Here is a 16,040-nt window from a genome sequence, read left to right on the forward strand (position 1 = left end):
AGGGCTGGTTTGAATCTCTATGTTAATTTGCCATCTTCATGTTAAATCTCTTAATTCTTGATCATGGTGGTCATTTATTTAGATTAGTTTCTTTCATTGGTCTATTGTAGATTTTAGTGCTTATACCCAATATCACTATAGTTACATTTATTCTATATTCTTCCTCTGCTTTGTAGTATTATTATGTCAATTACATCTTTATAGGTTTTAAGAGTTTTATAGTTACTACTCTGTTTAAATCAGAAGACAAAATTAGAAAAAATATATTTACATAGTTTTCTGTGTATTTCCTTAAAATATTTTTTACATTTTTATTTGGGGTGGGAGAAACAGGTACCAGAGCACATGTGTGGAGGTCAGAGGACCACACGTGGGAGTTGGTTCTCTCCTTCACCATGTGGGTTCTAGACAGTGAGCTCAAGTGGCAGCCTAGGTGACCAAGCAGCTTTTCCTGCTGAGTACCTTGCCCACCCTGTTACTGTTTCTTGGAGAGTAGAGTGCTAATGGCAAATTCTGTTTTTGTTTGACAATTTATTTATTTCTTCATCTCAAATGTTGCCCCTCTCTCGGTCCCTTCTGGAAGACTTCCTCTCCCACCCCCTTTCCTTCGCCTCTGAGAGGCCACCCCTCCACTGAGAGGCCCAATCCCTCCACTAGGTGTATGGGTGCATCCTTTCGCACTGAGCCCAGACTAGGCGCCCTTCTGCTACTGTGTATCAGGGTACAGACCAGCCCATGTATGCTTTTTGGTTGGTGTCTCAGCATCAAGAAGCTTGATGGGGTCCAGGTTATTTGACACTGTTGGTCTTCCTGTGGGGTTGCCATCCCCTTCAGCGCCTTCAATCCCCTAACACTTCCACGGGGGTTCCTTACCTCAGTCCAATGTTTGTCTGTGGGTATCTGCCTCTTTCTCAGTCAGCTGCTGGGTAGGGCTGCTATGCTATGCTCATCTGTAAGCACAACATAGCATCATTAATAATAGTGTGAGTGATTGATGCCTGCCCATGGGATCCGTTTCAAAATTGACCAGTCACTGGTCTGCCATTCCTTCAGTCTCTGCTCTGTCTCCCCCACTGCATTTCTTTTAGATAGGACCAATTTTTGGTCAAAAGTTTTGTAGGTGGGTTGATGTCCCCATCGGGATCCTCTCTGGCTACTGGAGATGGTCTCTTCAGGTTCTGTAGCCCAACTGTTGGGCATTTCTGCTAAGGTCACATGCATTGACTCCTGAGCCTCTGGGACTTCTCCATGCCCAACCCCTGGCAGTTGCATCATTTCCATTCATTCTCCTGTCCCTCTGGGACTTCCCCCTGTCTCTCCTCATACCTGATCTTGCCCCTCTGTTTCCCTAGCCAGCTCCTCACCTACCGAGGTGCCTCCCTGCCTCTGTACCCATGGATATTTTTTTCTTCCTCCTAAGTGGGATTGGTTTGAGAATTTCTTAATTTCTCCTTTTTAAAAGTATAGGTTAGCTTTATATAGAGTTTGCATTCTTTTCTGTTCAGCAGTTTGAGGACATTTTCCCACTGGGAGCTGGCTTTCATAGTTTGGTTAAAGTCTACTGTTAATCTTGTTAGGTTAAATTACACTAATTGCTTAAAACAATAATAACAGAGTTGTGTGAAAATGGCAACATGAAGGCATGAGACATGATGAGAATAACAAAAAAATAGTGTGAGAAAGTAAACAGGCTTTTAGAAGTTGTATATTAAATTACCAGAATGTGATAAATACGCTAATTTAAGAATGTAATGTCTGAAAGATATATTTTAAATTTATAAGACTTATAGTTTAGTAGTAGTCAAAAAATAAAAGTAACAAAAAAAATATAAATGGAGGCAAGAATAAATAGAATAGATGTGAAGATAATGGGTCCTATATCTTTAATCCTGGTTGTTTCTGATGTGTAGTGTTGGGCACAATTTAATTGAAAATACTGAAGAATTAATATTCTGTCTCAAAATATTGATCTGAAGAAATCTTTATGATGTTACTTTTTATAAACCTATAGCGCCACTATAATATTTTTTTGCTTGCGTATATAAGCAAATCCTACTATTTTGTTTTGTTTGAGCCTTTTCTGCTACACAGTGCCTCAAACATTTACCAGCTGTTCACTTATCTGTGTGTTACTAGCCATACTTGCACTTGCAAACTTGCTTCTGCCAGATACCTTTCTTCTTGTCACTTCACAATAACGTTAGCCCTGTGTCTTAGTCAAGGTTTTATTGCTATAGAGACCATGACCATAGCCCCTCATATAAAGACAAACATTTAATTGGGGCTGGCTTACAGTTGAGAGGTTTAGTGTATTACTGACATGGCTACATGAGGGGAGACGTGGTTTGGAGAAGGAGCCAATCGTTCTACATTGGAGTCGGCGAGGGGAACAGACAGACAGACAGACAGATACTGGGCCTAGGTTGAACTTTTGAAATCTCAAATCCCACTCCCAGTGACACTCTTCCTTCAACAAGGCCACACCTCCTAAGAGTGCCACTCTTTGAGCCTATGGGGGCCATTTTCATTCAGAACACCATATCCTGTGACCTTTAAACATCAGGCTGTTTTCAAGATTGTGTCTACTTATTTTGTAATTTTAACATATGCTAAATCATGTTCAATTTTTGTTATTTTTTAACATGACAAAGGATTTGCATATTATTTTTCATTTTCCCCCCTCTATAAGTTCTTCAAAACAGGTTTTTCTTTGTTTTTATATATTTTGGGTGTTTTTGCCTACATTTATGTTTGTGTACCATGGACATGGAAATACCTGTAAAGGGCAGAAAGTGTTTGATCCCCTGTAACTGGAGTTAAGACTAGCTGTAAGCTGTGTGTGCTGGGCATTGAACTCAGGCAAAGCATCCACTGCTCTTAAGCACTGAGCTGTCTCTTCAGCCCCAGCACTTTGTCGTTTGTTGTATGATTTCCTATAGTGTGATAGTATAGAAGTGACAGCAATTGCTTTATCTCACATCTCATTTCCGTATCCATCCTTTGATTGATTCATCTTCCTTTTTGATATATTTCAAGGTAAGTGTAACCCCCTAATAACTGTCATAAGTATATCTTTAGCTGGATCTATATACCACCATTAATTATGAACCACTGTTTTAATTGTCAGCTTGATACATGTGACATGGTCAAATTGGAGATATGTGTCTGTGTTTCTCCTGGTGGACTTGTAGGTGATGAGGTAGGTATAGCACGGTGCCTTTGTGACACTGCTTTTGTGTGTCCTAAGTAGTAACTGTTTGGCGTTGTGTAATGGCATCTTACTGCAGTTGTAATTTGCAATTTGCATTTTTTTTTTTTTTTTTGGTTTTTCGAGACAGGGTTTCTCTGTGTAGCCCTGGCTGTCCTGGCACTCACTTTGTAGACCAGGCTGGCCTCGAACTCAGAAACCCGCCTGCCTCTGCCTCCCGAGTGCTGGGATTAAAGGCGTGCGCCACCACGCCCGGCAATTTGCATTTTCTTAATGACTAGTAGTGAAAACACATGTTCAAGCCTGTGACCATTTACAGTGAGAACAACTGTGATTTTTTTTTTCCTACCTTACGGCTTCTTTTTGTATTTAACTTACCTAAAGGTTTATTTTATTTTGAATCTATATTTTTTTTTGTCTTTTCAACTTTGGGAGATTGTTATGAATTATTTTTTCTGCTCCATTCTTTTTCTCTTTGCCTGTCTTTCTCCTTTTCTCCCCCCCCCCCTTTGGATGGAAGATGGATCAGATCATATTTTACTCCTTGAATAATAGATTTAAAAATCTCAATAACATTTACTATCATTTTAATGATGTTTTTTGTTCTTTTCTGTGTTAATGGTTGCCTTGGCCCATGCATTTTTTCACTGTTTCTGCTGAAATAAATCCATAAAACATTCTTGGTAAGAGACTGTGGTTCATAAATGATTAGTTTTATATGCCTTAATAGCTCTTTCTTTTCTTCTCATTGAAGTTCAAGTCTGCCTGCTATTACCATCAGTACCTTGACCTATGCCCACCACTAGGCTTTGTCATGAGCTGTTGAGAATGGGTGTCAGGTGACAGATAGCACTTCTTTGTTGGTGACTCTCCTCCTTGGTATCTTTTTACATTGTGCCTTTCATTAATTTTTCTCAATGTACCTTAAAGATAAGTCAATGTTTAGCCTTCTTATGTTATACATTTCAATTTAGCAGAACACCTTTTGTTTCGTCTTGTTTGGTTTTGGTTTGTTTTTTCGAGACAGGGTTTCTCTGTGTAGCCTTGGCTGTCCTGGAACTCACTCTGTAGACCAGGCTGGCCTTGATCTCAGAAATCCGCCTGCCTCTGCCTCCCGGGTGCTGGGATTAAAGGCGTGAGCCACCACTGCCCAGCTAGCAGTATACTCTTTAACTTTGGAAAATTACTAGATAAGTGAACTCAATAGAGTGGTGTACCACTGGTTTCTTCTGTGTGTGTGTGTGATTATAATTCTTTTTATATAAAAATACCTACTTATTAACAAAAAAGGTGCTGCCAGGTTCATAGGTCAGTGGGTAAAAGATATTTGTGCAAGACTGGATTCCCCTGAACGCACTCAAGTAGGAGGAGAGGAGGACAGCTGGGTGACGATTCCCTTTGATTTATTCATGTCTGTCCTCTCGCAGCCTGCTGCTGATGGTCAGGAACCCAACGCTGCAGCCCATTGAGTTGACCATCCAGAATGGATTCTTGGTGCTGTTGATTTTGTATTTTAGGATTTTTGCAACCTCATTTTGATTACGAATTTTTTTTTCATCTATTTTTTGTGGGATTAGCATTTTAACTTAATTTTTTTAGTACAGTTTATACTTATTCCAACTCCTTGGAACCCAGTCTAGAGCAGTGATTCTCAACCTTCCTAATGCTGCAACCTAATACAGTTTCTTATGTTATAGGGGCCCTCAGCCATAAAATTCTTTTGCTGTTACTTCATAACTGTAATTTGTTACTGTTATGAATCATAATATAAGTATCTGAGAAGCAGGCTATCTACTAAGACCCCTGTGAAAAGGTCATTGAACCCATGCCCCCCACAAAAGGGTCACAACCTGTAGGTTGAGAATCTTTGTCTAGAGTTCTTTTTGGAGTTTCTAGGTCTTGCCTCAGGATAATTTGAAGAGTGTTGCAGATTTAGTGACCAGTCCATTAATAACTGGTTTAGATCCTTGTTCAAATTTCCCTCTTGCCTTCTAACCATGCCATGGTTCAGGTAACAGGTGGTATTCTGCTTTTCTTAGTTTTCTTTTAGTATGAGAGAGGTTTGGTCCAGTCTTTGTCATTAAACAATAAGCTTGGTGACCAGCTGTTTTTGACTGGAGCTACTTGGGAAGAAGTAGCTTAATTGGGGAATTGCCTCCATCAGAGTTGGCTTGCAGGCAAATCTGTTGGACATTTTATTAATTAATGTTATTAATAATTGATGTAGATGGGCCTACCTAGCCCACTTCCACTCAGGGTGGTCCTGGGGTATAGAAGAAAGCAGAGAGAGCAAGCCATGGCAGAGCAACATTTCTTCCATGGCCTTGACTTGAGTCCCTGCTCCAACTTTGCTTGTGATGGAATGTTCCCTAAAGTGTAATGCGAAAGACCTTTCTGCCTTCAGTTGGTTTTGGTCTTAGGGTTTGTTGTAAAATAGAAAGCAAACCAGGACACCCCTGTTGTAGAGCTTTGTGAGGTTTTGTTTCTCCAAAGAAACTTGTGGGCACTGGGAGTGGGTACACAGTCACAGCCTGTGTCTCCCAGTGAGCTTGGGCTGCTGTTGCTACACTGTAACAGCACAGGCTGCATGGGCCAGTCTGCAGCCAACCTACACTCATGGGCCAGTCTGCAGCCAACCTACACTCACAGTGGGCTCTAACGAGTAATCTTGAGAGTTTCACTAACCTTTAGTTAACAGGGAACGGCCTGCTGTTTACTAAGTCTTGTCTTTTCTTGGAACTCTTTATTTGTGTATATAAACTTTAAAACCTTTTTTTTCTAGTTTAAGAAATTGAATTGGAATGTGTCTTGAAATGTACTCAGTGTACCTACAGCTTTTAGAACAGCTGTTCTCAACCTGTGGCTTTCAACCCCTTTGGGGGTCCAACGACCCTTTCACAGGTCACCTAAGACCATTGGAAAACACAGATATTTACATTATGATTCATAACAGTGACAAAATTACACTTATGGGTAGCAATGAAAATAATTTTATGGTTAGGGGGTCACTACAACATGAGGAACTGTATTAATAAAGGGTCACAGCATTAGGAAGGTTGAGAAGCATTGCTTTAGAAAGACAGTTATTTGTATTGTCACGTTCGTTATCTAGATACATGTTGTGCTATGCCTGTTGATTTGATACATTGTTTTTCAGCTTTGCTAGAAAACTTTTATTACTATTTTAGGGTTTCTGTGACTGTCACACACAGTGCTCCTATTTTCAGCTGTCTATTGCTGGAATACGAAATTGATTTTCTTAATATCCAGTTCCTCTTTTAAAATATTTAGTTACTTTTAATGCTTTGAATAGTTTCTGTGTTTTTTGTATGCATATAATTATACCAATTACAAATGAATACATTGTTTTCTAATGTTGTACTGGTTATTTTTTTGTTTTATATTAGATTTTTAAAGACCTCCAAAACAGTGTTTAACAGATACAAGCAACTCCTTGTTACTGTTTGAAATAGAAATGGCTTCACTGATTTTCACAGTATTGTTTTGTTGGGGCTTGTATTAGAGTTGGGGGAAACAGTATCATACTTAAGTAATTTCCTTTTCTTACCTTTACTGGATGCTTTGTGAGGAATGGTAGCTGAACATTATCAAATGACACAAAATCATACAATTGTAGACAAATTATTATAGACATTAACAAATTGTATTCAATTTGCTTTTTCAGTTTTTGCACTTGTAGGTGTTTTGTATTTACTTCTGTTTAAAATCTCAGCTTCTATTGGTATTTATAAGGTTTTGAAATTTGTGTATATTGTTCTAGAAAGCCTTTATTGTCAGCTTGATTAAAGCCTACAGTCATCTGAGGCTAGAATATCCCAAATCGGATTGACCTGTTTGCAGGTCTGTGGGAACCTTTTAAACTCAAAAGACAAGAGAGTAAAAGAGGGGCTTGTGGGGAGAGGAAGATCAGCAGGGTGGAGCAAGATGAGAAAGAGTCAGGCTAATACACACCATCAGATAATTACACACAGAAGAGTATGTTCTAATGAAGCCGTCACATAGCATTAATATATGCTGCTACCGGGGTCTTTCATTGTCTCTAAAACAGCCATCTAGGATTACAGGGTCTCAAAAACAAGTGTAGAGGATCTCATGTGAGAAATATTAAATAATACAAAATATGTTTCCAAGAGGACACAGTGAACCTTCAGAACCCCCAAAATGGGATATGATTTCTTATTTGGATATAATGTCAAATTCATGAAAAATATTTGGAGTTGTTAATAATATTATACTACAAAATACATGTTGGAGTTTCTATATGACTATTTTCTAAAACTGAGCAAACTGACAGTCTACCTAAACAAGGGACTCTAGTCTGTTAATTTATAAAATTAGAACAAAGTAATCATCACAAAAGAATATCCATGTTCTAGTTTGATATATGATAAAATACTCTGACCACCTTGAGGAGAGAAGAGTTTGTTTGGCTTGTACTTCCGACTACAGTGTCATTGAGGGAAGTAAGGACAGGAAGCCTGGAGGAGCCTTGCTTGCTGGCTCACTCACTCACCTCAAGTTTATCTAGCTGTCTTATAGCCTAGGGCCAGCTGCCTAGGGATAATGGTGGGCTTGCCCATACCCCTCAGCAGCCATCAGTGCGAATGCAGGTGTGCTTGCTGTGTCACTGAAGAAAATGTCTCCAGGTTGTTGATAGCTTATTGGATAAAGTTATTGTTCTGCAAGCATGAAGGCCTGAGTTGAGATCTCCAGTAACCACCTAGACATGGTGGCTTTTGTCTGTCACTCCAGTGGTAGGTAGGGTTCACTTGTCCACCACTCTAGCTAACCCAGCAAGTTCAGTGAGAACCTGTCACAGAATACAGAGGGAGAGACCATTTGCCTTCACTACCATTCTGACTGAAACAATAGACTCTCTAGAGTAGTTTTGATTTGCATTTCCCCCATGGCTAAGAATTTTGAACACTTTTTAAGAGCATTTATTGGCGTTTTGTATTTCCTTTTAAGAATGCTGTTCAGTTATGCACATTTTTTGATTGGTTGTCTTATTGTCTTTGTGTATTCTAGATATTAACCTGTTGCTGGTATAGCTGGCGATGATTCATACTGTATGGAAACAGTATGAATCTGTTTTCTTTGCTCTGTGGAAACTTTTTTTTTTTTTTTTTTTTTTTTTTAAATTTCATGAGGTCCCATTTGTCTATTTGCTGGACTTATTTCCCAAATGACTTGAGTCCTTTTCAGAAAGTCCTTGTCTGAGCCTGTATCTTGAAATGTTTTACCTACCTTTTCCTCAAGGGTTTCAGAGTTTTAGGTCTTATGGTAAGGTCTTTGATACATGCATTTGCTGTTGCTTTTGTTCATGGTGAAAGTACACGTCTACTCTTACTCTTCTACATGTACACTTCCAGTTTACTAGAGCCCATTTGTTAAAGAAGCTGTCTTTTCTTTCCTGAGTATTTTTTGGCATCTTTGTAAAAACAGACAGAAAAACAAAAACCAGATTAGTTATGTGATTTGTGTCTGGCTCTCCCATCGATTTACTGCATTGATATGTGTGTGTGTGTGTGTGTGTGTGTGTGTGTGTGGTTGTTGTTGTTGGTGGTTGTGGTTAATGCCATGCTGCTGTGTTACTGAAGCTCGGGAATGTAACTTAACATTATGGCTCTAGCCATAGCATACAACATTATTTTTGCTCATAAATGCTTTGAATATCTGTCTCAGTTACTTTACACTTTGCTAGGACAGAATGGCTGGCAACAACAAGGAAGGGAGGGTTGCTTTGGTTCACAGTTCAAGGTCACGACCCCCCTCCTGGTGGAGAAGTTATGGCAGCCGGAGCTTGAGGTTGATGGCGGCGGCATTGCCACCAAAGTTAGGAAAAGAATGAATATTCAGTTCTCATCCTTATTTTTATTCAGTCTAGAGCCCCAGCCCGGGGAGGCCCCCACAGTTGGCAGATTGTTCCATAACAATTAAGCCCATGTAGATAATCTCTTACAGGTGCACTTTATTGTCCAAGCAGTTCTTGATTCCAAAAGGTTGAAAGTAACTAAGCCACACTACCTGAGTGAGGTCTTTCTCATGTGTTTTGTTACCCTTGTGTCTGTGCCACATGCTTGCCTGGTGCCCCTGGAGGCAGAAGAAGGGCATCAGTCATCTGTGAGCTGCCATATGGGTGCTAGGAATTGAACCTAGATCCCCCAGGTACTACTTTTAACTACTGAGCCATCTACAGCCTGAGTGAATTTAAACTTACGAGTGAAAATTAAGATAGATTTTTCAATCTCTATATAAAGAGTGGCATTGAAATTTGATGGGGTTTACATCGAATCTCTAGATTACTTTTGGTTAGGGGAATCATTTTACAGAATTGATTATTTCAAATCCATGAGTATGGAAACTTTCCATCTTCTCATATCTTCATTTTTGAGTGTTTTAAAGTTCCTGGATTGATGAGACAGTTCAACAAGTAAGGGAGATTGCTGGCAAGCCTGACTACCTGGGTTCATTACATGAAGATTCACATGCTGGAAGGAGACAGGGAACTCCTACATGTTGTCTTTTGGTATCTATGTACACCATGTTACAAATACCTGCACAAACGGAGATACATACAAAATAGATGAATAAAAACATTGTTTTCTTGCCCAGCATGGTGGCACACACCTTTTTTTTTTTTTTTTTAAACATTTTTTTTTAAGATTTATTTATTTATTATATGTAAGTACACTGTAGCTGTCTTTGTCTTCAGACACTCCAGAAGAGGGCGCCAGATCTCGTTATGGATGGTTGTGAGCCACCATGTGGTTGCTGGGATTTGAACTCTGGTCCTTCGGAAGAGCAGTCGGGTGCTCTTACCCACTGAGCCATCTCACCAGCCCTGGCACACACCTTTAATTCCAGCACTTGGGAGGCAGAGGCAGGCAGATTTCTGAGTTCGAGGCCAGCCTGTTCTACAAAGTAAGTGCCAGGACAGCCAGGGAGGGCTACACAGAGAAACCCTGTCTCGAAAAAAAACAAAAAACCAACCAACCAAACAAACAAACAAAACCATCGTTTTCTTGTAGAGATCTCTCACTTTGGTTAGTTTTTTTTCCAGGGGTGTATGTGTGTGTGTGTGTGTGTTGTGTGTTTCCCGCAGTTGTGAATGGGCTTATTTCCCTGATAGCTTTCTCAGCATTGATATATATGAAGGTGACTGGGTTTTGCATGTTAATTTTGTATATTGCCACTTTTCAAAGCTTATCACTTCTAAGAGATTTCCAGTAGAGTCTTTAAGGGACTCTTACGTAAAATCATAATCTTCTGCAAATGAAGATAGATTGACTTCTTTGCTATTTGTATCCATTTTGTTTAATTTTTGTCTTATTGCTTTAGGTAAGACTTCAGTACCATATTGAATAAGAGTGAGTTGAACAGAGGGCAGCTTTGTCTTGTTCCTGGTTTAGTGGAATGCTTTTGAGTCTTCCTTATTTAGTGTAATGTTGACTATAAGTTTATCATACATAGTGTTTATTATGGTGTTACATTCCTAGTGTCTTCAAGACTTTTAACATGAAATACTTTCAAAGGCTCTTATCTACATTTTGAGGGGATGGCCATGTGATTTCTGTACTTGTCCATTTATATATAAAATTTGTAGTGTTTATTATAACCAACTATTCCTATGTCTCTGGAATTAGGCCAAGTTGATCATGGTCAATGATCTCCTTGGTGTTTTATAAAATTTAGTTGGCAAATGTTTTGGTGACCCGTCGCCCTTTGTATCTTCGTTGTCTTAGGTACTGTTCTTATTATGAATAGATACCATGACCAAGGCAGCTCTTATAAAAGAAAGCTTTTGTTTATAGTTTTAGAGCTTGGTCCATTGTCAATATGGCAAGGAGTAGGTGACACACATGGGGCTGGAGAAGTAGCTGAGAACTTTCCATCCTGATCTGCAAGCATACTGGCAGAGGGAGACTGGGCCTGGCATAAGCTTTTGACATTTCAAAGCCACACACTTCCTCCAACAAGGCCTCAACTTCCAAATCCTTCTAATCTTTTCCAAGAGTTCCACTCTCCATTGACTAAGTATTCAAATATATGCACCTATAAGGCCTTTCGTCTTGAAGACACTGAGAATATATCTCAACACAATAAACACTGTGTATGATAAATCTGTAGCCAACATTACACTAAATAGGGAAGACTCAAAATCATCATACATGTCCATTAGAAAGATTGGTCTATAGTTTTGTTTTTAAATGTTTTTATCTGGTACTGTTATCAGAGTTAATACTAGCTTCATAAAAATAATTTGGTACTGTTCTATCCATTAGTTTAGGGCCCTTTGGTGTTTGCTTTTAAAATTCTTGAAGTATTCAGCAGTCGATCTATTTGGGTTTGGATTTTGATGACTTGGCAGATTTATTTATTTATTTATTTTTAAAACTAAAATCTTGTGACATTTATTTATCAGGGGCAGTATGTGATGTTCAGAGATTAGTTTGTGGGGAGTTACTCTTTGTTCTATTGTGTGGTCCAGCACCGTCACCTATTGAGCCATCACTGGCCATGTCCACACCCAGTTGTTTCTGTCTATTTGTTATATAGATCTGTTGGAAATATTTATCTCCTTTTGGTTTAGTTTTGCTAGGTCATACATATGTAGACATTATTTCTCCTATATTTTCCAACTTGGTGGACTGTATATTTTTAAGGTATATCTTTTGCAATTTTCTGAATTATGATATATGTCGTAAAGGCTTCCTTTTCATCTCTAATTTTCTAAAATTGAGTCTTTTTTTCTTTTGGTTAGTTTGATCAAGGACTTGTTTTGTTTTGTTTTGTTTTGTTTTTCGAGACTGGGTTTCTCTGTGTAGCCCTGGCTGTCCTGGAACTCACTCTGTAGACCAGGCTGGCCTCGAACTCAGAAATCCACCTGCCCCTGCCTCCCAAGTGCTGGGATTAAAGGCGTGCGCCACCACTGCCCAACGGATTTGTTGTTCTTAATCTTTTCAAAGAACTAACTTAGTATTGTTAATAATGTGTATTATTATTAGTTTCTATTTCATTAATTTCTGCCTGCTCTTGTTTTTTTAGTTTTCCATGGCTGATTATACTTTTTGTTCCTGTATATACTGTGAGATACTTTAGAGGTCTCTCAGGTTTCTCCTTCTTAGCATGTAGAATGTAGTATTGGCATTGTGTGTGTATGGAGTGAGAGGAAGCTGGTGACAGGCAGTCCTCTCCTTCCACCACCTAGATATCTGCTACGGATTAAACTCGGTCATCAGGCTTGGCTCTGAATGCCATCTCACCCACCGAGCCAGCTCTGCAGCCATTACTAATACTTTTAATGTATATACGAAGGATTACTATAGCTTACTGAATCTAGGTTTTATTGCTGGTTAATAGTGCTCTTTGTTGCTATGGAATACATTGTAATAACATTTCTGTGGCTATCTTAGAAGCCTCAGTTTTGGCTTGGTTCTAGTTATGTTTTAGAGTATTTAGTGCTATGTCTGTACCTGACTGTAATAACCTGCATTTCCTTTCCTTTATTCTCCAACAGCTACATGGGAATTGGTCTTTCTGCTCAAGGTGTGAACATGAATAGACTACCAGGTACACTTGAAAGTGAATTATAGTATTGTTAGAGCCTGACATTTAGGACTGACATTTCTTCATTAAATTGTTAAGTAATTGAAATAGTTGAAAGGTAATAGCTTTTTAAATTTTGATCACTTATATTATGAATTCTAAGTGGAAGTGAATTAAATTTCATGTTCCTCTGTAGAATTTACATAACATAATACCTATGCTTTGTTTTTCTGTTAATGTTTCATGCTTTTAAACTTTATATACTGTATCAGCCACTTGAAGCATTTTAATGTCTCTGGTTCTTTTGCCACCAGTCATATCCTGACCTTTAACCCATGTTAATTGTGTGCCCGTGTGAGAGTAGGGACAGATGACAGAAGTGAGCTCAGGAGTGTGTGGCTGATGTGGAATGCTGTGTGAGAACCAGTTAGCAGAAGGAATTGACTCTGTTTCCTGATGTTAAAAATCAATAGTAGCAGAAAGTTTGTATTTAAAAAGCTAACTGACCTATGCAGACCACTACAGTAAGTGTATTGAGTAGGCACATACCAAGCCAGTGCTGCCACCATCTCACTGGATTCTTATAGAACTGGATGGGGTTTCATCGCATGCTTTTGCCAAAAGTTATGAAGGTTTAAGTGAGGTCTTAATTATAATAGGTAAGAATGTGTGTAGTTGTGTGTATAAAATGGTTACAAATTACATGACTTTTACCTCTGGGTCACTTTGAGAAGTTTGTGGTAACTGAAAGTTATACTTTACATTAAAGCATGTGTGTGTTCTTCAAATAAAAGCAAAACTCCGATGCAATATTAGCTAAAGAACTAATGCATGGAAAAAACATAACCTGGCATGACTGCTGCTTATGTTCACATTCCTGGTAGAAATTCTTTCTCCTCAGTACTTGTCTTTACTGTTCTGGGTGTGAGTTTATTTTCCTTAATGTTGTAGACAGCATTCTAATGCTGAAATCTCTGTACAGTTTAGTTGTTGAGAATGTAGATGGACACTTGGAGCTTTTATCTGTATAATATCTGTTGTGCTGTTCTGAGTCATCTTACAATGTTAGTGATAAGTGACTGATGAAGAGCCTTGTTTATCATTGTAAATATACTGAACCTGTCTCTCCAGGTTGGGATAAACATTCATATGGTTACCATGGGGATGATGGACATTCATTTTGTTCTTCTGGAACTGGACAACCGTATGGACCAACTTTTACAACTGGTGATGTCATTGGCTGTTGTGTTAATCTTATCAACAATACCTGCTTTTACACGAAGAATGGACATAGTTTAGGTACTGAGATGTTGTTTTAAATACAAAATAGCCAAATATTGTGATTATTTTACTAAGCATGATGGTTTTGTTTATTATGTGATTCTGTTTAATTATTCTATCCATGTCCACGTTAAGGAAGTGATAAAAATTTGTATTCAGTTAAGGCTAACTTATGTACAGAAGTAATACTAGAAGTGACCACCCAGTCCTGAGCCGTTCATTCTAGTGATAGAAATGCCAAGCTTGGCTTGGACAAAAACTTCATTAGTTATTCAGTTCTCTAGTACAATTTGAAACATTCAGTTCTAAGAATATTGGGGGAGCAGTTAAAGGAAGTGAACTGTAAAAGAGCAGGGTGGACATGCTTACACCTTAGGCCTGCTAATGGTGTTGCTGAAGGATGGTGTCTGAGACAAGTTTGTGGCACAGGACAGAATTAAGTAAATAACAGAAATAAAAAGACACGTGGGCTAAAGTATGGCAATGAAACAAAGAATCATGTTGTAGGAATAATACAAAATGAAAGGCTCTAGCCAAATGTGCATTTGTTCATTAGTAGCATTGTGTGTAGTTATTGTAATTTTCCTTTTTTTAAAAAATGTTTTTTTATTGTATTTATGTGTACACTTGGGTATGTTTGTGTGAGTGTGTGCCATGCATGTGTGGGTGCTAGAGGAGGCCAGGAGGAGGGGTGGGGTCTACTGAATTTCTGGTGATTTGAGTTGATGAGTGTGGGTGCTGAGAACTGAACTTGGGTCTTCTGGACAAGCAGGAGTTCTTAACTGCTGAGCTAGCTCTCTAACCCACTGTTCTTTTTAAATTGCAAGAAATATAGAAGATAATGAGACTACTGTTTTTTAAAACTTCATTTTTACTATTGGGAAAAGTATATGCTCACAGCAGATTATTTCTAATGGATAGAAATAAAAAGTAAATAATCTTAGAGAATAGAAGCTGCTTTACTTCTGAACAACCTTGTAAAAGTTGAACTGCAAGTAGTCTGCTTATGTATATTATGTAATATCTTAAATGGCAAGCCTCTGTGTGCCACTACATCAAAGAAGATTCATTCTTAAGTCTCATTTGCATCGCAGCAGACTTCTGTGGTACCACAGCACAGCCCATTTGTGCTCCTGTCTGGCTTAAGATTTTTGCTTGCTTGCTTTTCTTTCTTTCCTTCTTTCTTCTTCCCTTCCCTCCCCTCCCCTCCCCTCCCCTCCCCTCCCCTCCCCTCCCCTCCCCTCCCCTCCCCTCCCCTCCCCTCCCCCCTTTTTTTTTTAAATTCTGAAACTCTTCTCTTTTATGTGACTTAAAAGTTGTTACAGATCTGGAAAAAAAAAAACAAAACAAGTTATTCTCATCCATGTATCACTTAATGACCCCGTGCAGACTATATGCAAAGTAGTTAACTGACACTAGTTTTGTACCAGCTGCTTTTAAACTGTTTAAGATCATAAACTTAAGGGAAATCTGCTTTTGGTTTTGACAGCTCAAAAATGCAAAACAAGACATTTTTAGAAAACCACGATTAGCCTTTTTAACACTAATTTTTTAAACTTTTCAGAGAAGAAATTTTATTTTGGGAGATGGGAAGATCACAGGTGATGTGATTTTTTTCCTATTAGATTTTCACAAACATTTAAATCAAACCCTTTCATTGAATAAGAAAGCCATTTTAAAAGGTAAGATGCTTAAGAAAAGGGTACCTAATGATGGAATTATGTTCTAGTTTTCTGTAAATTTGAAATGTTTGATGGTATTCATAAATTCATAAATTTTGAGCACATAGGAAATATAATAATGGTTAGTCAGAGCCCTGCAGTCAGTCTTGACTGGGTTTGACTCAAGAGGCTTCTTTGCCATGTGACCTTAGGCAGCTTACTGAACATTTCTCAGTTTATAAAAACAGAATGCCTGTCATGGCTGCCACAGTAAGCTCATTAGAGAAAACTGAAGTGATACCCGAGCAGTTACAGATGCT

At 38.6% G+C, this 16,040-nt stretch overlaps 1 protein-coding gene across 1 annotated transcript in view; it reads left to right on the plus strand.

Moving 5' to 3' along the window:
- Positions 1-16,040, plus strand: part of Ranbp9 (RAN binding protein 9) — a 79,759-nt gene that overhangs the window by 33,604 nt on the left and 30,115 nt on the right. The window contains exons 3-4 of the mRNA XM_021179981.3: positions 12,750-12,802; positions 13,910-14,077. Of these exons, the coding sequence (XP_021035640.2) occupies positions 12,750-12,802; positions 13,910-14,077 (221 nt within the window). The remainder of the gene's footprint in view (positions 1-12,749; positions 12,803-13,909; positions 14,078-16,040) is intronic.

Source organism: Mus caroli, unplaced genomic scaffold (genome assembly GCF_978045245.1).
Source record: "Mus caroli unplaced genomic scaffold, Mus_caroli_1 scaffold_15, whole genome shotgun sequence".
Taxonomy (NCBI): Eukaryota; Metazoa; Chordata; class Mammalia; order Rodentia; family Muridae; genus Mus; species Mus caroli.